This window comes from Marmota marmota, unplaced genomic scaffold, assembly GCF_001458135.2.
Source record: "Marmota marmota marmota unplaced genomic scaffold, marMar, whole genome shotgun sequence".
Taxonomy (NCBI): domain Eukaryota; kingdom Metazoa; phylum Chordata; class Mammalia; order Rodentia; family Sciuridae; genus Marmota; species Marmota marmota.
Window position 1 is genome coordinate 53,507,824 of NW_026000005.1, and position 19,816 is coordinate 53,527,639.

Sequence of the window (19,816 nt, forward strand, 5' to 3'; positions counted from 1 at the left end):
GCCTGCAGTTGGTCAACTAGCACCCACCAGGTCTGTCCAGGGGCCCTAACCATCATACTGGCTGGGGGAGTGTGTTACCTGCCAGGATAGGAGCTGGGTGAGGAAGGTGCTTGGACCCCACAACAGGGCAGCACACAGCCCCCAGTGCTCCTGGGGACCAGCAGCCAGGTAGCAGTGCACAGTACCCTTCAGACCCCCTCACGATCACCTCCCAGGGCTGGAGCCGTGGATAGCGCCAGGCCATGGCTTTCCCATCAGTCCCTCCTCCATACTCCCCAAGCCCTCTCCCACTTCAACTCCACATAAGATGTTCTCAAAGTTACTGGTGGTCTGAGCATGAAGGCATTAAGGAGGTGCCACCTCACTGTCCAGGTCCCTAAGAGAGCAGACCCTTCCCCACACAGAGCACTTAGGGGCAGAGTCGGGAGTCTGAGGGGCAGGCGCCCTAGGCCATGTCCAGCCCTGCCTCACGGGGAGGGCTCTAGAAGGCCTACCAGGTCGGCCACCATCTTCTGCATGTACTTGGTGCATTTTTCCACCTCGTTCTTGGGCCCTCTGAGTTGGACAATGTCGCTTTTCTGTGCTGGGTCTGGGAAGTTGATGATAACCTGGAACAACCAACCAGGAGACTGAGCGGGTTCAGAGGCCCTGAGCATCCCTTAGGTGCAGGAGAGCACTCCCGGAGAGCTGGGGTGCAGCTCAGGGGCAGAGCGCTTGCCCAAGCATGTGAGCCCCCAGGTAATCCCCAGCACCACAGGGGGGTGGGGGGGGGGGAGGAAAGCCTCTGGGGAACTTTTACCTCTGGGAATTTGTCACGAATTTCACGGATGCGTTCACCTTTCTGCCCAATGATTGTGCGATGAAATCTCTGCTCAATGATTAGATCCTTGGTACGCTCGTTTTCCTAAAAACAATTAGCACGGATGAAGCCCCTGGTGACACGAGAGCTGCCTGTGAGTGTGGACACAGGATCCTGGGCTCTGCTGCACAGCCCATCTGTCGCCCAGCAGCGGGCGAGGGGCCCCCCGGAGCAGCAGCCGTGAGACTGCCCGCTGCAGGACGCCTCATCTCTCCAATCATGTCACACTCTGAGTCACCTGGCAGTGTCACTTTCTTGAGGGTACAATTACTGAGGTAGGGGGGGCAAGGCCCTGCAGTGGGTCACCGGCACCTGCTTCTACAAGGCAGAGGGGAGTTGGCACCGCATGCCTGGGGGCAATCCCTTCCCAACACAGGGCAGCTCAGGGGGAGACTGAGAAGGATGCCTGACACATCCTACCCAGACCAAGGAACCAACCCCAGGGCTCCAGCCTCCTGGAAACACCAGAGGGAGCCAGCAGGGCACCAGTGGAGATGAAGTCCAGGCAGGGGCAGGACCAGACTGGCACCTGATGACAGAACTCAGTGGTCCAGAGGAGGAAGGAGACGCTGGAGCAAGGTGCCCTGGGGAAGGGCTAGGGTGAGGAGAAGCAGGGACACTGGGCTGGAGACAGAGCTCGGAACTACTGGAGGGCGGCAGGGGGCGGGCTACACCTGGATGGCACCTGAGGACACTAGGAATCACTGCCAATAAAACAGAAGCCTTCCAAAGTGGGGCTCTGCACGTGGGTCTCGGGCGAGTTCATTTACCCACATGGGGTAAATGACTGCAGTGTTTGGCTTTCTGGCCTCTTGGAGGGCCCAGGACTTCCATGTGCAGCTGAGTTGAGGACTGCTGCTGTGTGGCTGTGTGCACTGGGCTCATGGAGGCCAGAGTGCTCTGTGGGAGAGTCCAGCACTTCTGCCTGTGGGCGGAAACCCTCTGGGCAGACACCCTGAGTGAGAGCCACCTGGGGTCCTGGGGTGCGCCTGTGCTTCTCCAGCACAGCTGGGGCTGAGGGAGACATGCTAGTAATTTTGGCAGCACGAAAGCGCCCAACACAGGATGGGGCAACTCCCACCCCAGACCACACACCCTAGCAATGCCCCACCCACCCACCCTGAGGCAGCCAGACACAGGCCTGTGCTTTCCTGTGGACTCACCATGCGAGAGGCCAGCTCCAACAGCTCCCGCTTGGCCTGCTGCACGCCCTGAGGGTCCCCCTCGATGCGGATTAGGTTGCTCTTCTCGCTGTCAGGAGGGATGCGCACAGATACCTTGTACTGGTCTTTGATTCTGTTGACTTGGGACACAAAAGAAGATGGGGCAGCTTGGATACAGAAGCTCTGAGGTCTACAGATACCAGACAGCGAGGAGGGACAGGGCCAAGCCTCAATAACCTCAGCAGTTATTCCCACTAACCCAAAATGACCACCAGCCTCCAACACGAGAGCATCCACCATCTGCACTGGGAGCTGTCGTGACCTCTGCTGGACTGCAAGGTTTCCAGTGCGGGCCAGCTCCCAGCATCACCCACAGGCTGGCACTGCCCTGAGGCTTCACATGTGCCAGGACCATGGAGTTGGAGGTTTGCTGGTCTGGGGTATGGCTGGGGCTTTAGAATATTTACAAGATCCCAGGAGGTAATAAAGTGCAAATTTGCAACTGATGGTTCAAGTAAAAAATTACATGCGTTAGCTCAAGACAGAAACGCTCGCCGACTGACCACAGTGGTGGGACCCCACCCCATTCAGACTGCGCATCAGCTTAGACCCCACTGAGTGCTTTGCTGTCCTCACAAAGCAACTGGGATGGCCACTCTCCTGCTGCCACCAACTCTGGACAGAAACATGGTGTTCACTGGAGATGCAGGTCCCCAACCCTGGGGGAGCCAAACCACCAAGCAACAAGGCAGGCACTGCCCACTGTGCAGTGAAGAGAAGCCGAGCTCCTGGGAGCCCAGAAGGCTCTGGATGGATGTCCCATGCTGTGCAATTGTGAGAGGGACAGGAATGAAGAACTGGCTCTTTTGGGGGAGGGGGAGGGTGTGGGTCAAGAGCAGCAGGACAGAGAAGTGGGCAGCAGATTTTAGATTATGGAAAAATAAAAAGTGAGGGTCTGGAATTGGATCACAAGACAGAATGGATGCAATTCTTTGACCATGCTGTGCTCAGAGCTTCTGCAATTCCCAGGTGGCACAAACCAGAAACGTCGTCAGAACTGTACTGCTGAACCTCCCTGGAGTTCTTAACCAAAACCAAGAGCAAACCTCAGAACTGAGGTTGTGGTGTGCGCAGGACAAGCGGTGTGGAGAGGTGAACACCACCCGAGGACCCTTTGCACCTGAGACTGCCGTCCCCATCACAGACACGGCCCAGAACACAGAGAGGATGCCGAGTTCCAAGCCCCAGTGTGGCAGGCAGGCTTCCAGCTGTTTGCCATGGAGAAAGGCTGTATGATGTCAGTCACAAGCAGGCCCAGGAAGGACCCTCTGCCAACTAGGAAGGGTGTGTGTGCACCCCACATTCCACACTCAAGGTGAAGCCTGGGGCCCAGAGCCACTCCCAGACAGGTGCAGTGACCCAAGCACAGGACAAGGCTTGCAGAGGCCATCCTGGATTGTAGCCAAGTGCTCCTTCAACACGTGCCCAAGTCACTGCATTTTTGTGGTGTCCCTATTGTATGACCCAGATGTTTCTCCATGTTGACAATGGGCGGACAGTGACGGAGGGCTCACCTGTGGCCTCCCCAAGGTGGTAGATATGGGTAGGAAGTCTGGGAAATGAGTTGGCCAGGACAACAGCACTCGCCAGAAAGGCCAAACCCAGCAAGCCCGCTGTCAAGGGAGTGTGCCACCCCCAGCCCACTCACTGTTGGCCCCGCTCTTCCCGATGAGGTGCCTGTGGAACCTGTGGTCAATGCTAATCTCCACATAGTCCATCCGGTTGACCTGTGGGAGGAGCACAGGGCAGAGAGGAACACTTTTGGTCCCTGGGATTTGCTGGTTATTTGAAAGTCCTTTCTTCAAAATGCAGGTTTCTTCCCTGGGGACTCAAGCTTCTCACTGTTTCAGGACTGTTCCTCACTAGAGAGGCAATCCCCAGGAGATGTGCTTCGCCCAGCCCACCCACAGGGCCCCGGCTCCCTAGCACAGGCTGCTCCGGGGGTGCTCACCAGGTCCTTGACCATGCTTTCGATCTGCTCCTGGGCCACACTCACGTCCTCGGTGGGGCCTTCCAGGGTGATCCTGTCCTCACCTTCAGTGAACTCAATGTGCACCTACCAAACCCAAGTGAGGAGAGGGACCGTGCAGCTGCAGTGACTTCAGCCCATGCCACCGCTGTTCCCAGAGGGCCAGAGGGCACTCTTGTGGGGGCAGCAGATGACCCCAAGCTGCTTCACAAAAATACAGGTGACGGACAGTCATATCCACCCCCACTACAGAGAGCAGAGGGATGGGGTGGGGGACTATCCTATCACAAACACCACAGTCTGGTAAGCTTTCCTCTCTCCTTTCCTATATGCGGTGCTGGCCCAGAACCACCGACTTAAGCACAGGAACACCACTGGCACTCCACCCCGTGGGCACTTCTGGAGGGCCAGCTCCACCTCAGTTGTACGGGGCGGAGCTTTGCAGCAAGAACAGCTGCCCAGTTGGCGGGGCGGCTTGCTCCCTCCTGACAGTGCACCCACCAGCACCGGATGAACCAAGAGTCCACAGCCAGGAAAGGCGAAACCAGGACCCAGCATGCAGGACGCCAACTCAACAGAGCAGGCGTGAGGGGCCACAGCAGCCCTGTGCTGCTTCCTTCCAGCTTCCCGGGGGCTCTGGTCTCCCCTTTGGTTGCAGGTTAAATTTATTTATTTGGGTTGGGGTTGTGGCTCAGTGGTAGAGCGCTTGCCTAACATGTGTGAGGCCCTGGGTTCGATCCTCAGCACCACATAAAAGTAAATAAGTAAAATAAAGATATTTAAAAAAAAATAAACTTAAAAAACCTGGGGCCTTGCACTAGCATGGCAGGCAAGTGCTCTGCCACTGAGAAGCACTCCCAGCCTGTCTCCCCTCTGGCAAAGGACAGCACTGTAGAGGGTGAAAAGGCCCATGAAATTAATACGTAAGAGTCTGTCTGAAGTGTCACGCTTCCAACTATTAATGAGGTTATACAGCACAATTATTAACTGGCATGCTTCTGAAGACACTTGTCAAACCCAGCAACACTCTGTCCCTGGTTACAAACAGCAGATTTATTCTGCAATCCCACAGCTAGCCTCAAAAGCTGGCTGTGCCCAGTAGGACGAATGAGCTGGAGAATGTGCCCGCCTTCAAAGGCACCCACAGGACAAACGGCAACAAGGTGTGTCAGACAAACCTGACGGGGGATAAGGCCCCCTCACCTTGGGCATCTGCTGTGTTATCTTGGCCAGGTTCTGCCCTTTCTTGCCGATGATGAACCGGTGAAGCCAGGAGGGGGCGGACACTGAGGAGACCGTGAAGCTGTTGGCCTGGGGAGACAGGGGAGCAGACTCGCAGGTTTGTGGAGCTCGAGGTCAGGCTACAAAAGAACCAGACTGTGCCTTTGGGGCTTGTGGGCGTGTGCTCCCCAGCTGGGCACACCCCTCCGGCAGCTACCTTGGCGTAGACCTCAGTCAGCGCCTGGCCCAGCTTCTCGGGCTCCCCTCGCAGGATCACCGTCTCAGAGGCGCTGTCTGAGGGTGGGATCTCCACAGAAACCCCAGTTCTCTCCAGGATCTCCTGTAGGGAGTTGCCTTTGGGCCCGATGACATACTTGTGCTGAGACTTCTTCACCTCCACTGCAATGGTCGTGGTCTTCTTTTTCTAAGTGGGAGGCCACAGCAGTAGTCAGAGGGAAAGGTGCAGAAGCAGGCGGTGGACAGGCCTCCACGGCCAGCAGCAGAGGGCCCTGACTACCAGTGCCAATGTCTATCAAGTGGGGACCATGAGGGGCCCTCCCCAGAAACTCACTTTCCAAAAACAGGACTTCCCTGAGCCAGGTCACCCCTGGACGGTAACACTAGGACCTGGAAGACTTAAGAACTCCAAGTCCTTTCCCAAAACCAGGGAGCGAGTCTCAGGCCTCAAAGTTGGTCAATCTGAGTTACAGTTTCATCAAAGACACGAACAGATCTGAGTCTTATGTGCCACCGTAGGAGGTGACCTATCAGTATGGACAGGACTCCAAGGACAACCACCCTGCAGCGGGCCAGCAGTGTGTGTGTGGGGTGGGCAACAAGCCCTAACCAGGCCACAGGGGTACTGAGCTTTGTGTCCAAAGAGAACAGAACATGGGTCAGATGAAGCCCTGGCTAAACCTCCACCCTTGGACCCCACCGTCCGTCCTGCCCATGGGCTCCACCTCTGCACACCTTCTCCTCGTAAATCTTCTTGATGCGAGCCACAGCCTGTGCCAGCTGCTCCTTCTCTCCAGTGAAGACGATTTCTGTCCGGCTGACACTGGGAGGGGGGATGTTGATGCGCGTCCCTGTTTCCTGCATGATCTCACCCACGAGTCTATTGTAGGGCCCAGCAATGAAGGGGTGGAAGGCCTTCTCCACCTCCAGCCTCTCCACGGCACGCTTGTCCTGGAAAGCACAGGTATACTGGTGAGGACACCTGAGAACAGCGCCACTGGTTCACACAGGAGTGGCTGCCCACGAGCAGCCAGGGTGGCCTTGGGCAGGTGGGCAGGGAGGCCTCACCTGCTCGGCAGAGATGAGCAGGACCTCATGGCGAGCCTTCTCAATGCCCTCTTTGGTGCCAGTGATCTTGATCTGGTTGCTGGGGTCATCTGGGCGTGGGATCTGGATTTTGGTTGCGGTTTTTAGCTCCAGGTCTTGCAATTTCTCTCCATTTTTGCCAATCACAAAACGATGGTGCTCTTTAGGAATGGCAACAGTTGCTGAGGCCTATAGCAGGTAGCAAACCAAAGAAAACAAGAATGCTTGCAGTTCTGTGAACAAGGTACTCTCTGGTTGGAATGCCCACCAAACCCTCCCCAGATGGGAGAATGGCATGAGGCCAGGCCAGTAGGCAGGAGCCCACAACAAAGGCAGGGCAGGAATAGGCCCATGGCCGCAGACCGGGAAGCTGGCCCAGCACTGCTTTATCAACTTCTGGACTCTGGAATCAGCAGCCTAACTTAGATAAACAATGAAGGTTTAAAGGCTGCAATACACTGGTAGAGAGCTGTCTGGCACGCACAAGGCCTGGGGCTCCATACCCAGCACAACCAAGAGAAAAAGAACACCCAGATGCAAACACAAGAAAAGGTAGAACGTGTGTGTTATAAGTTAGGAAACAGGGCTGGGCAGGTAGCTCAGTGGCGAAGCGCTTGCCCAGCATGTCCAAGGTCTTGGGTTTGATCCCTGGCACCACAAATCAAATAAAAAAGGTTGGTACTGATTTAAACATAAACAGGAAATCACCCCTTAAGAGATCTAAAAGAATGTTCCCATCATAAAGATGTCAATCCTTGTGTAAGACTGACTTTTAAGAACTACTGCAGTTGAAGGCAGAGTAGACTAGAACGCTTACAGGGTAACACAAGCCAGAGCAGGACACACAAGAAAGCCCTAGGAGGGGCAGCTCAGGGTAGGGTGGTGACAGTGGTGTAGACATGCCACGGCCAGGAGAACCTCGGCACAGACACAGACTAAGGGCCAGGACTGGAAACCCAGAGGCAGAGCTGGACTCTGTGCGCTCAGGACATGGCAGGAGTAGTCCTCCAGGCCCTGGGGAGGACGGTCCTCTAAGACTGGTGCTGATGCAGGGATAGCCCATGGCAAGAGGTGACCCAACCAACCCTTCACCCCATCTGAGATGCATCCCAGAAAGACCCAGAAGTAAAATGCAAGAACGTCCTTACGCAGGCCTGAAGAATACACGGAAATCTTTCTTATGACTTGTAAACAAAATAAACTTTCCTAACAATGACTCAAAATAATACACATAATAGATGTGACTACATAAGAATAAAATATTCACTTAGCAAAACTTACTAGGATCAACTGAATGATAGTCTGAAAAAATTATTTGTAATTTTCATCAATGACTAAGATTTTTTTGTGGGAGTGGGGACTAGGCGTGGGGCCTTGCACACACTAGGCAAGAACTTTACCACTGAGCAATAACCCAGCCCTTTTTATTTTGTTTTGAGACAGGGCCTCACTGCACTGCTGAGGTTGGCATTGAACATGCAATCCTCCTGACTCAGCCTTCTGAGTAGCTGGCTTCATAGGCATGCATCACCTTGCTCTGCTCAGATATATATAGTAGATCCTGAAGATTGAGTGCAATGAACAACTTCATACAAAAAAGGCTAAAGGACAAACATTTCTCTGGCATATGCATGTAAGTCTACCCGCCCAGGAGGCCAAGGCAGGAGCAACTTAGTGAGACCCTGACTCAAAAATAAAAAAAAATTAAAAAAATTTTTTTTAGATGTTGATGGACCTTTATTTTATTCATTTATTTATATGTGATGCTGAGAATCAAACCCAGTGCCTCACACATGCTAGGTAAGCGCTCTACCACTACAATCCCAGCCCCTGTCTCAAAAATAAAATAAAATAAAATAAAAAAGACATGGCTCTGTGATTAAGCACTCCTGGGTTCAATCCCTAGTACCCTCTCCCTCCAAAAGAGGCTAAAGAACAGACATTTGACAGAAAAAAAAAAAAAAATTGCAATTGAAAAGCATGCTCGACTACCTCTCAGACTGGCACAACCCAGGTCCTGGGGCCCAGGCCTTCTCTGCTTGCTGATGGGCATGTGCACACTCCCTCTGAGGGGAGGAGCTGGCTGGCTGGCCATCCTCCTGCAGGACCCCATCCCAGGATGCACTGGGACTAAGCAGGAAGTGGCCCAGGAACAGAATTCAAACCTGCAGAGCCTGGAGAAACCACTAAAGCCAGCAGCGTGCAGGTACCTCTCACTGAAATGCAAAGAGGAGCAAGCCACAGAGGAGGCAGGAACGGCCAACTTGGAGAGGGTGGGGACGGGGGTTAGAGCCCCAGAGCCCTGACTGGCAGGCCCTGCACTGCAGTCAGATGTGTGCTGAAGCACAGCTTACTTTTGTGTTTTGTGGTTCTGGGGACTGAAGCCAGAGCCTTGCCCCTGCTGAAGAGGCTCTGCCCCGAGCCACACCCCAGCCCTCTGTGAAGATTTTATTTCAGATGGGGGTCTCACTAAGTTGCTGAGGCTGATCTTGAATTTACAATTCTCCTGCCTCAGCCTCCAGTGTAGCTGGTATTACAGGTGTGTGCACCACTGCACCCAGCTTGAAATAATATTTAAAAAGTGAAAATAAACAGAAATGCACCTAACTATATAGGAAAACCCAGAAAAAAGAATTACTGCAATTTAAAAACCATACCATTTCCCCTTCACTAGACATGGTTCGAACTCCTGACCTTCCTCTCTCATGAGTCCCTCTTCTTAGCTCTGCTCCTGCTGCATCTGGACTGGCGTCTCCAACTGCATGTCCCACCCAACAGGCTCAAGGACAAACAGCTGACTCCAGGTCTGGGAAGGAAACTCCAAAATCAGCCCAAGATGCCCTTCTGCTGAAAGCGTCGGAGCCCAGGGTGCTGAGGGAATGCAGCCTGCTGGGTGAGGCACTTCCAGCCGGCCCCTCCTGCCTGATCACCACTGGAGAGGCGAGCAGGGGAGAGGCACCCAGTGCCTACCAGGCACTTCCTGCCCAGCGTTGCAAAGCATAGTCCCTCCTCTCCAGAGGGCCACCCAGTGGACGGGCAGATGCAGAAAAGAAAACAAGGCAGGTACCACCCATGGCGGCAGCACCACTCATGTGGCAGCTGTGGCACAGTGGTGGGCACACCTGGGATCACAGGGACTCCAAAGGCTGAGGCAGGAGGGTGGCAACCAAGTGAGAGCCTGTCTTATGCTAAAGCGCAGCAAGAGCTGGGCATGTGGCTCCGTGATGGAGCACCCTGGGCTCGATCCCCAGTACCAGGAAAAACGAGACAACTAGGCAGCCAGACACCAACGGGGAGACTCAGGGACCACGCAGGGCGTACAGACCACCTCAGGCCTCACACCAGCCCCAGCCAATTGTGAGGGGCAGCAGCACAAAGCCCTTTCCACACATCAGTGGCACTGAAGAGGGGTGAGGTGTACCACTGAGGCTAAGACTCGTGACACTGAGCTCCAATGCTGGCTGGTGTAGACTGTGACTGAGACTGACGTGAAAACGAAGGCTGGAGGAGAGGAGAGAGCGAGAGGCAAGGCACAGACCGGGTCGGTCGTGAGTGTGCCAGGACCTCCGTCAACCTTGCTAAGGCAGCTCGTGGCACGGTGACTGTGGCTCAGCATCTGCCTGGCAAGCAAGAGGGCCTGGGTTCCATCCCCAGCCCCTCAAAAGAAGTTATATACACACAGTAGACTATTTGCGGGTAAAATAATGTGTATGAGGTTCACTTTGAAATGACCAAGGGGCTGGAGTGTGGCTCAGTGGTAGAGTACTTTTTAGCATTCATGAGGCCCTGGGTTCCAGCCCCAGCATGGCTAAATCAAGCAAGCAAGCAAACAGCAAGGGTGTGGACCAGGGGAAAAGTGCTTCTGCACGGCCCATACACGATGGTTCCCCATGGGCTGTTCCGCCACAAAGCAAATGCGCAAATGTCTGTGACAAGCAGACGGCAATGGACACTTCAGAGTCTCTCTGCATCTCTCTGCACAATGCTCAACTACTAGAGTATTTCCACCTCTGTGACCTTGACCTGTGTAACTCCATGAGGCCACTGGGAGTCTGAGACTATCTCTGGGACCCGCGTGGCTGAGCCTGTGGCAGCAGAGGGCCACACACCCCTACAAACTATGGCATCCCCGAGCCAGCTCCCACAGCGGAGGCAGGAGGAGCCCAGTTCTGAACCAACCATCCAGCATGGAAGCTGTCGTGTAAAGACCCTGCCTCAGGGAAGCTCTCCACCTTGATCTTGAGGAAAGTGTACCATAGATTTACTTAGTCCACTGGTTCCCAAATAAATTCAGTACGATTGCTGGACAGCCAGGAACAGGAATGGGTTTAAAACAAGCACAACCTGCGGGCATCCGGGCGGATCGCCAGTTCCAGGCCATCCTGCCAACTCGGCAAGATCCAGTCTCAAGAGGCTCTGAGTTTGATCCCCAATACAACAAACAAGAAAGACAGTATCTGAAATCGGAACTCCCAATCTGGGGCCTGGTAGTGTGTACCAACATAGACATGCTAGCCGATTCTCAGGCGAAGTCGGAGATGGCAGCTCTACACCATCTAGCAAGCCTAGGTTTTTTTCCCACAGTATCTCAAACTCTGGGATAAGCCTTCACATTTTCAGTACATCCACTCAAATGCCTGAATGGTAGGTGTTCCAGTTCTATTGCAATATCAAGAGTTTTAAATGTTGCTATTCTAATTCCAAATGACTGAGTTGCTCCACTGGTAGAAGAATCTGGAGAGGGACTAGGTGCACCAGGAGCTGGGGACACTCACCTGAGTCTGCAATCGAGCGACAATGTCCTTCCGGGCTTTCATGACAGCATCCAGCTTCCCTGAGACCATGATGGAGAGGCCTTGATCTTTGGCCAGAGACAGCTCCAGGTGAGCGCCAGTCCTCTGCATGATCTCAAGGCAGATCTTGGCTTGTTCACCTTCTCCAAACTGGTTCATGTCCTTGTACTTCCTTTCCTCCAGGGGCACGTGGAACACCTGCTCAGGAAAAATCAAAAGTGGAGGGAGGTTAAGATGTCAGAGAAGAGAAGTGCAACCACGAGGCAGTGGGGACCCCTGATCATTCATGAGCAGCACGGCCCCAGGGCAGCCAGTGGCTCTCAGGGGCTGTGCTCTGGGGCAGAGGACAGCTACACCACTGCACTAAGGACTGAAGACGAGCAACAGGAAGCCTGTGGGGCTGACCATTAGGGAGGCAGCCACATGGGTGGAATGGACAGCAGGACCTTGGGATGGCTGGGCAGAGGAGAGAGCAGGGGGCAGCAGGAGGTGGAGTGAACACGGGTGAAGGGTGCACGTCAAGGGCACTGTCTGGATCCCTGTGGTAAAAGTTGACAAGTTTTAAATTAGGACAGATTCTGCTTAATGACTCAATGGCTTTATGGGGACTGGGACCACAGCAAGTGGCACTCAACAAGATCATTAGCAGGACAACTTGTTGTTGGCAGTGATGGAAAGAAGGGTGGCCAGGTGCTTGTGAGCACAGAGGGAGAATGCCTGTCAAGGCAGGGCGGTCACTCCTCACCATGGGCAGACATGGATTCCTGTGGAAGCTGAGGCCCACCGACAGCTCACAGTCAGGGCACAGAGGGGAGGGTACGTGCAGCTCAGGAGAAGCAAGACTAGCACCTGAAGGCCCTGCTGGTGTGGACAGGTAGGGCAGCTCCAGCAGGTGGGAATGAGAACTAGACAATAGTGGGGGAAATGCATGGGGTACGGCGAGGTGAAGAGGGTGCCTGCCTTCCATGAGACTGCTGTCCCCTGCATGACCAATGACAGGGAGCAGGCAGACCCACCTGAGTGATGACGGAGGCCTTGATGGGTCGGATCTTGGTGCTCCAGGCTCCGGCAGGTTCCTGGGCACTGTCCAAGCATGCTGCCTTCTCAGGAAGTGGGGGGAAGGCATCCTTGTAGGTGGGAGGGTCGCTCTCCTCTTCTGAATTTAAAGTAGCCACTGGACCAGCCATCACAGATTAAAGGAAGAGATGACTTTAGTGAACACACTGGGAGGGTTCCAGTGGACGCCTTCACCGAGATGCCAGCTGCTTGAATAATATCCGCCACCTTCTCATTCCCAGGAGAGGAAAAGGTCCAGCAGTCATCAGCCCCTCTTGGCATGTGAGCCAGACTGGGCCGCAGACTCCCGATCCCTGACACTAAGTCTTCCCACCTCGACGCGGTCCCTTATGAATGGTCAGCATGGTGACTATGAGCCCTACTCCCACACTGGGGCCAGTGAGCCCCTGAAGGCAGAATTTGCTACCGATGTTTGCAGATTCTGACATCATGATGTTGACTGTGACCGGCACAGAGCAAACAGAAGAGTGCTGCCCAGCATGGTCTGCAGCAGGCACCTTCGAGGTGGGCTCCAGCTGGCTTTGCACCATGGTACACAGTGCTGAAATCAATTCCAGTGGGAGTAACTATCTCTGATCTCCCCCAACCCAAAGCAGGAACAGCAGGACCTGCAGAAGGCAGTGTCCCTAATCACTGTGGCTCTTGTGGTCTCTGTTCATGTTTCTGTCCCATTAAGCATGATCTCTGTGGAAGCTTCCCTGAGCTCCCAGAGCAAGGCCCCAGGAAAGTACCCAGTGTACAGGTGTGCAAACACACTCTCTCTCTCTCTCTGTCTCTCTCACACACACACACACAGACACACAGACACACAGGCAGAGGCAAGATCTGTACCCAGGACAAGGCAGTCGCAATGTGATGCACTAAGTAGAAAGACCCTAGGCCCCAAGCATGCAGAACCGGGGAGCAGCAGTACCCAGGGCCATCCCCTGATGGTCACTGGAAACGGACATTCCAAGTATGGTCAGCAGGACTGAGGCAGGGAGTGTAAATTTCAAATAATTTTAAATGCAATAAGTAACAATTCAATTACTGAAAAACTTTAAAAATGTCTTTAACAACTTGGAGTAAAATGATCTGCTCTTGAATAGAACATTGTCAGAAATTTAATTCAGTTAAAGGGTTTTAATATAATCTAGTATTCCAATAAAAATGTCCTATAGTTATAAATCCACACCAAATTTTGAAGGAAAAGAAAAAACATGAAATGTCAGGTTTTTATTTTTCTTCTACATTAAAGAAATGTTGGAATGGATACTTTATAACATATTGTGTTAAAATACATTGAAATCAGTTTCACCCATTCCTTTTCACTTGCCGTGGGTACGAAGCAAGACACAGCTGTTTGGATGACCTCCCCTCCCCAGCCCAGAGTGCCCTGGCAGCTCTGAGGGGTGTGGCAGCCCGTTTCCAGCACAGTGTGCAGCACGGAGCTCTGTGCTTCACTGCCAGGATGCGGCGCCCACAACCGGGACAGCAACTCTGAAAAAAGATCCTGGTGGTTACCAGAGCTCAATTCAACGCATCTGCCACAGGCTGTCCACGCTTGGCTTCTCCTGTGCCTGGCCAGTTACACATGCACACCGAGCAATGCAAAACAGAGTGCATGGAATGGGTCGGGCAAAGACCCTTCCAGAAAGACGTGGGATGTGGCAAGCTTTGCCAGGAAGTTAGCAACAGGAGACCCAAAGGAGCTATCACCTTTGATTTGCTGCGGAACCAGTCCACTTCGGTGTTCGGCAAAACTCTCTTGTGTCAAAACTGCCACGGAGCTCATGGTTGATCTCACACCCACACGTGATCCGGGTAAGCCACTACAGTCAGAAAGGGGAGTCAAACAGAGGGAAAGTCAAAGCTGACACTCAACTGCCTCTGAGACAGTTAACCAAAGTTTTTTTTTTTTTTAGAGAGAGAGACAAAGAGAGAGAATTTTAATATTTATTTTTTAGTTTTCTGCGGACACAACATCTTTGTATGTGGTGTTGAGGATTGAACCCAGGCTGCACACATGCCAGGCAAGCGCGCTACCGCTTGAGCCACATCCCCAGCCCAGTTAACCAAAGTTTTAACTAGGGTTTTATTTTCATTTGCATTAAAACTACAACTTTTGTTTTCTTTGTAATCTCTGATGTGAACTGATTCCCAAACTCTCACCAAGGGAGAACAGGAAAAAATAGGAGTAAGGCAGGTTTTAGGACAGCTGGTCAACTGTCCTCTCCAAGGGAGCCTTCTATCAAGGAACAAAGCTCTGGCCAAGAGCTGCTCAGGGTTGGAGAGACTGTACCCACCTCCCCACTAGAGCGGCCACCCAGAGTCTGCACCATCCCTCACTCAGAGCCCTGGGACTGGTAGCACCTGTCCCTGGCTGGCCCATTCCCTGGCACAGATGGCACCTCAATCTTTCTCCTCAGGGCTACCTGGACCTCTCTGCTCATCTGTCAGTGTGTTCACTGTGTGCCTCCTGACATTACAGGGTGCTGCTCTGGACAGTTGCTACAAAGAGCCATAGGATACCCAGGTGCTCATTCAGGGCCCAGAAGAGCCACTCCAGAGTCCCAGGCATGGCAGGAAATATCTGCCTCCATGCTCCGTGGTGGTCACCCAGCAGGTGCATATATGGTGCTGAATGTCCCTGACACCTGTGACTGACTTTTCTCCTCCACTGTCTCCCAGGTATCAGAGAGACACAAAGGAGGGGAGAGCCTGGCTCAAAGCACAGTCCTCAGTAGGACAGCAGCTCTAAGGTGGGAGTGCCTGCTTCCCTCTCCTGGCCCAACACCAGGGAGTACCTTGCTACACGAGCAAGGCTGTTTTTGCCACACAGCTTGGACCCAGGGTCTCACATGTGTCACCTTTGCAGAAAACAGGAGTGCCAAGTTAACTTATCATGAAGGAACAAGGTTTTGCATAAATTTTACAACAAAGATTTCTGCCCAAGTTCGGAAAATTAAGTCTGCTTCCTAAAGCAAAATAAGATCCAAATTTGGATAATTCTTTTTTTTTTTTTTGAGAGAGAGAGAGAATTATTTTTTTTTTAATATTTATTATTATTATTATTATTTTTTAGTTTTCGGCGAACACAACAGCTTTGTTTGTATGTGGTGCTGAGGATCGAACCCGGGCCGCACGCATGCCAGGCGAGCGCGCTACACTTGAGCCACATCCCCAGCCCAAATTTGGATAATTCTTAACAAATATAATTCACATGCAAGAATATGAGATTGAAAACAGATGGAAGGCAGAGGGCACCTCTGAAGGGCATGTGCCTTAGACTCTGATGCTGAGAGTAAAGTCACAGAGATGGCTGTTCAGGAGAGGCGCTGCCGAGGACAGAAGGCACACAGGGCCGTGGAGACACCTGCCCAGCACCTGACACTTTGGGTGGTAGAGTCAAACTTACCAGCAAAACGGTCGGTAGCCAGAAAGTCCGTCCCGAGGCCGCCTCTGTCAGCCTGCCAGCTTTTACTGGGATGGGATACAATGGAGAGAACAGAGAAAAAAACAGAGAAAAGTTACTTATTCACATCTTGAAGCCAAGATCCGTGCATCTTCTAGTGAGAAAGGCCAGAATCTTTTTTACGACGTGGCTGTTGAGACCAATACTCAGGCAAGCTGCAAGCTTAGGCCATTAGTTTTGACCCAAATATCACATGAAACCTGACCCATTGCACCTCTTCTAGGGACCTGAGGGAGTGACCACTGAGTGTCAAAACTTAAATCTAACCAGTTGGCAGGAATATTCTCACAAAATCGACAGGCTCTCCTGAGGGTTAGTCACCCTTCCTCTACCCTCAGAGCCTCTGGGTCAGGGAGGGTGTGATGCTGGGCTATGGCACAGGACAGAAAAGGGACCTAAGGGCTCCTGAGCTTCCAGGGTAACCCAGAGCTCCTGTCTTTTTAAGAATTCTCAGTAACTCTGCAGTCCCTTTGTTCTTGCTGTTATCCTGTAAAAGTCCTTCAGTCCCTTCTAATCCACTGAGGATTTAGAAACCAGGTCATAAAATCGCAGGACTGGAAGGAACCTTCAAAGGCCACTGGGGGAGGACCAAGAAGGACCCTGTGAAGTGAGAGTCACAGCTTCCACACCTTGCGGGGGGGCTTGTGGGTGAGCGACCCCATCAGGTAGGCCACCTGACTGCATACAGCCCCGTGGGCTCCTGAACTCACAAAGTGGGCTTTACGGTAGGTAGGAGCCCGAGTCCAGGAGGAGAAACAACAGCAGGAACAGGACCATTCTGTCTGACCAGAGAGCAACTACAGACTCGCGAGAGAAGTGAGAATCAGGGTCCCAGGCTCCAGCAGAGGAGGGGGACTCGATGGCGACCTAGGCCCAGGGTTTGAAACACAGGCCAGAGGCCATAGTCCCTCAGGGAGCCCTCACATTAGCCACACAGGTGTGCCCTAACTGAAGGAGGGGGGACAAACTGATTGGGAATATTTTATATAAGAGTAGCATCGGGGATGGGGATGTGGCTCAAGCGGTAGCGCGCTCGCCTGGCATGCGTGCGGCCCGGGTTCGATCCTCAGCACCACATACAAAAAAAAAAACAAAAAAACAAGAGTAGCATCAACAAATTCTAATTTATAAATCTTTAAGACTAAAGTGAAGGAGAAAACCTGTTAAATTATGAACAGTAGAATGTTCATGAGTCACACCTGTTCCCTGAGGTTCCCAGGGTCTGGCCAGTCCATGCAGAGCCCGTCTAAGAAGATGGGGTGCTCTGGACATATGCCTCTGGCCCCTGCTCCCACCCGTCCCGCAATCTTCCTGCGAGCTCTGCTGTCGACCTGCATCTTTACGGTCTGGTCTCCCACATGAGGTCATCCTGGTTCAGGCTCTGATGTCTCTTTGCTCCCTTCTTCAGTGGTGGAGTTAAACCCAGGACCTCCTTCATGCTTGGGAAAGCTCTCTACCACTGAGCTGCATCCCTGACCCTTTTAAACATTTTAAGACAGGGCCTTGCTAAATCACTGTGACTGTCCTGGAGCCTGCAGCCCCCTCCTGCCTCGGCCCCCAAGTGGCTGGCATTACGAGTATACAACTGCATCCAGTTCCAATGTCACTTCTTAAGCCCAGACGCCCACACCTTACCAAGCCAGATTCATCCTTGTGACCTCAAATTACACCCACATGCTTACGTCGGTGCTGCACTGACCATCACCCTGCTTTCCAGGACTGGGCACGTCTTCAGTGCCTGTGACAGCCACACAAGCTTGAGCAATGCCACATTGGCTCTCACCGACTGCAGCACAGAAATGTGCCTGGTGGGTCCCAGCAGTGTCCACTGTTAGTCTCTTCCACACCTTCTGGAAGTCCATCCCATCTAGCCCTTCTGTGGACTCCCATGTCCAAGTGGGTGAGAAAGGAGCCTGCATGCAGCTGAGCCATTTCCAGGGAGAATCTGAGCAGGGTCCCAGAACTCCCCAGTGTGCAAAGGTCATCGGCCGCCAAGGACAGCAGAAGAATCTCCAGAAACCTCCAGACTGGTCTGACAGGACACAGTGGGGCCCTAGCCTTCACATTTCAAATAATCATTTGTCAGAGCTAGAGGTAGATAGACCACAACCAGGGATATGTTTAATAACCAGGGCTCTGGTTCCATCCAATAAGACTTTGTTTTTATTAACCACTCAAAACCCCGTTTTTAAAGAATCAGTTTTAAGCACATATCTGATGAACCACATGTAAACGTAGACCTCATCCCCACCTGAGACTGGGCTCAGAGTCCTTATGAAGTGCCCAGCCATTCTTCCCATGGTACCCAGCCTAAATGTCCCCCTGCCTCTGGTTTCACAGCCTCAGCAGCACTTAAGAAAGCCCCCAACCCTGCCTCCCCTGAGGACACTTAGTTGTCCAACCTGTTGCACCTGGATCTTCAATGCCTCACAAAACCCAAGGACACAGCCTGACATGTCCTCCGATGACCTGCTCCTCAGCACCGTTCTTCTAAGTTCCTGGGAGATCTAAGAAGGACCTTATCACAAGGAACAGAGGCAGTATCTCAGATTCTCACTGGATTGAATAAAACTGCTCAAGTATGGATTGAAATTGTAGAATTGTAGAATTGGTTTTCAAACACCATGGGGACGAAGTGCCCATGGGCTTCTAAGGGAGTCCAGGTCCCTGTAGGTGGCTGTTGAGGTCCAGCGTCAAGATATGGGGAAAGCTGTGACTTCTTCTCCCATTGGGTTAGACAGAGAACTGGCCTCCTCTCTCTCCTCACTCCACCTCCCTCAGGATCCTCACAGGGCCCCAGGCCCTCAGCAGCAGCTCTGAACTACTTCTTCCACAGGAAGCTGGGGTCCTTCAGAAACCAATTCTACTTAATGCAAACCTCAAACTATTCTTAACCTGCACTTTAAAGTTTTGTTTTCAAGGATGTGAATGTCATAGCAAAAAAAGTCACCACATACAAATAAATAAATATATAAAAATCAAAGATATTTTGTCCATCTACAACTAAAAAATATTTTTTAAAAAGCCACATCTCAAAATCCAACTATGCAGCTAACAGAATCAGAATCATTGGAAGAAAGGCAGAAGCCAAGAGCTTCCTCTTTTATCCCAAGAAAGGGGGTGGGAGAGCATCCAGTGGGGGCCACAAGGGAGATGGAAGTGAGAAGGCACAGGAGACAGCTGGGAGATCCCGGGAGGTCTGGCGGAAAACCTGGCTAACAAGCAGACAGCAAGGAAGGATTTAACCATAGAATTGTGTTTACTTCTCAACAAGGAAGTATCTGAGTGCCAACTATCTGTGTAAGGGACAAGCGTCTGCAGAGAGCTCCTGAGCCATGCCTCGAGGGCCTTCTAGGTCAGAGACTGCCGAGACCAGCCACGCTGTGCACTCGGTATCTGGTAGGGTGGGGGAAAGCACCAACCCCCTCCAGCAGAGATAAAGCTGCTTACTTTCACGTCCTCTGAAGTCTCGCAAGTAACGTATTTTTCAAAGTACCCAAGACCACAAACTCCAGAATAAATATAAAGTCCTGCTCCACTGAAAGATCACGAAATCTAAGTCTGCAAGCAGTGGGGGCGCAGGGTGCACAGGCAGGCCGGCGCCGTTCTATCCAGCTCTGGAAGTCAGACCCGGCCAGCGGAGGAACTTTCGCAGATGCCACCTCAGCACGTCCCTCCCACAGGCCACGAGCGCCCGCGGGCGGGGACAGGCTTAAAGGGACAGTATCCCACTCGGCCTCCTGGCCTTTCATCCAGATTCGGTATTTTTCCGTAATGCATTTTTCACCTGCGGACCCTGGGGCGCGTCCAGGTCGCGCTGGGCCGAGGAGCCCTAGCCGAGGAGCAAGCTGCCTGCCCGCCACCACGTTGCCCGGCGCGGCAGGTGGAGGTGCCGCC

General features: G+C 52.7%; 1 protein-coding gene across 1 annotated transcript in view; it reads right to left on the minus strand.

Moving 5' to 3' along the window:
- Positions 1-19,576, minus strand: part of LOC107138872 (high density lipoprotein binding protein) — a 31,147-nt gene extending 11,571 nt beyond the window's left edge. The window contains exons 1-14 of the mRNA XM_048808003.1: positions 19,370-19,576; positions 15,863-15,927; positions 14,164-14,276; positions 12,405-12,562; positions 11,371-11,586; positions 6,578-6,784; positions 6,245-6,460; positions 5,490-5,696; positions 5,255-5,362; positions 4,034-4,138; positions 3,731-3,809; positions 2,023-2,162; positions 800-904; positions 495-608 (exon numbers count right to left, since the gene is read on the minus strand). Of these exons, the coding sequence (XP_048663960.1) occupies positions 495-608; positions 800-904; positions 2,023-2,162; positions 3,731-3,809; positions 4,034-4,138; positions 5,255-5,362; positions 5,490-5,696; positions 6,245-6,460; positions 6,578-6,784; positions 11,371-11,586; positions 12,405-12,562; positions 14,164-14,239 (1,731 nt within the window). The 5' untranslated portion in view covers positions 14,240-14,276; positions 15,863-15,927; positions 19,370-19,576. The remainder of the gene's footprint in view (positions 1-494; positions 609-799; positions 905-2,022; positions 2,163-3,730; positions 3,810-4,033; positions 4,139-5,254; positions 5,363-5,489; positions 5,697-6,244; positions 6,461-6,577; positions 6,785-11,370; positions 11,587-12,404; positions 12,563-14,163; positions 14,277-15,862; positions 15,928-19,369) is intronic.
- Between the last annotated feature and the right edge of the window lie 240 nt (positions 19,577-19,816).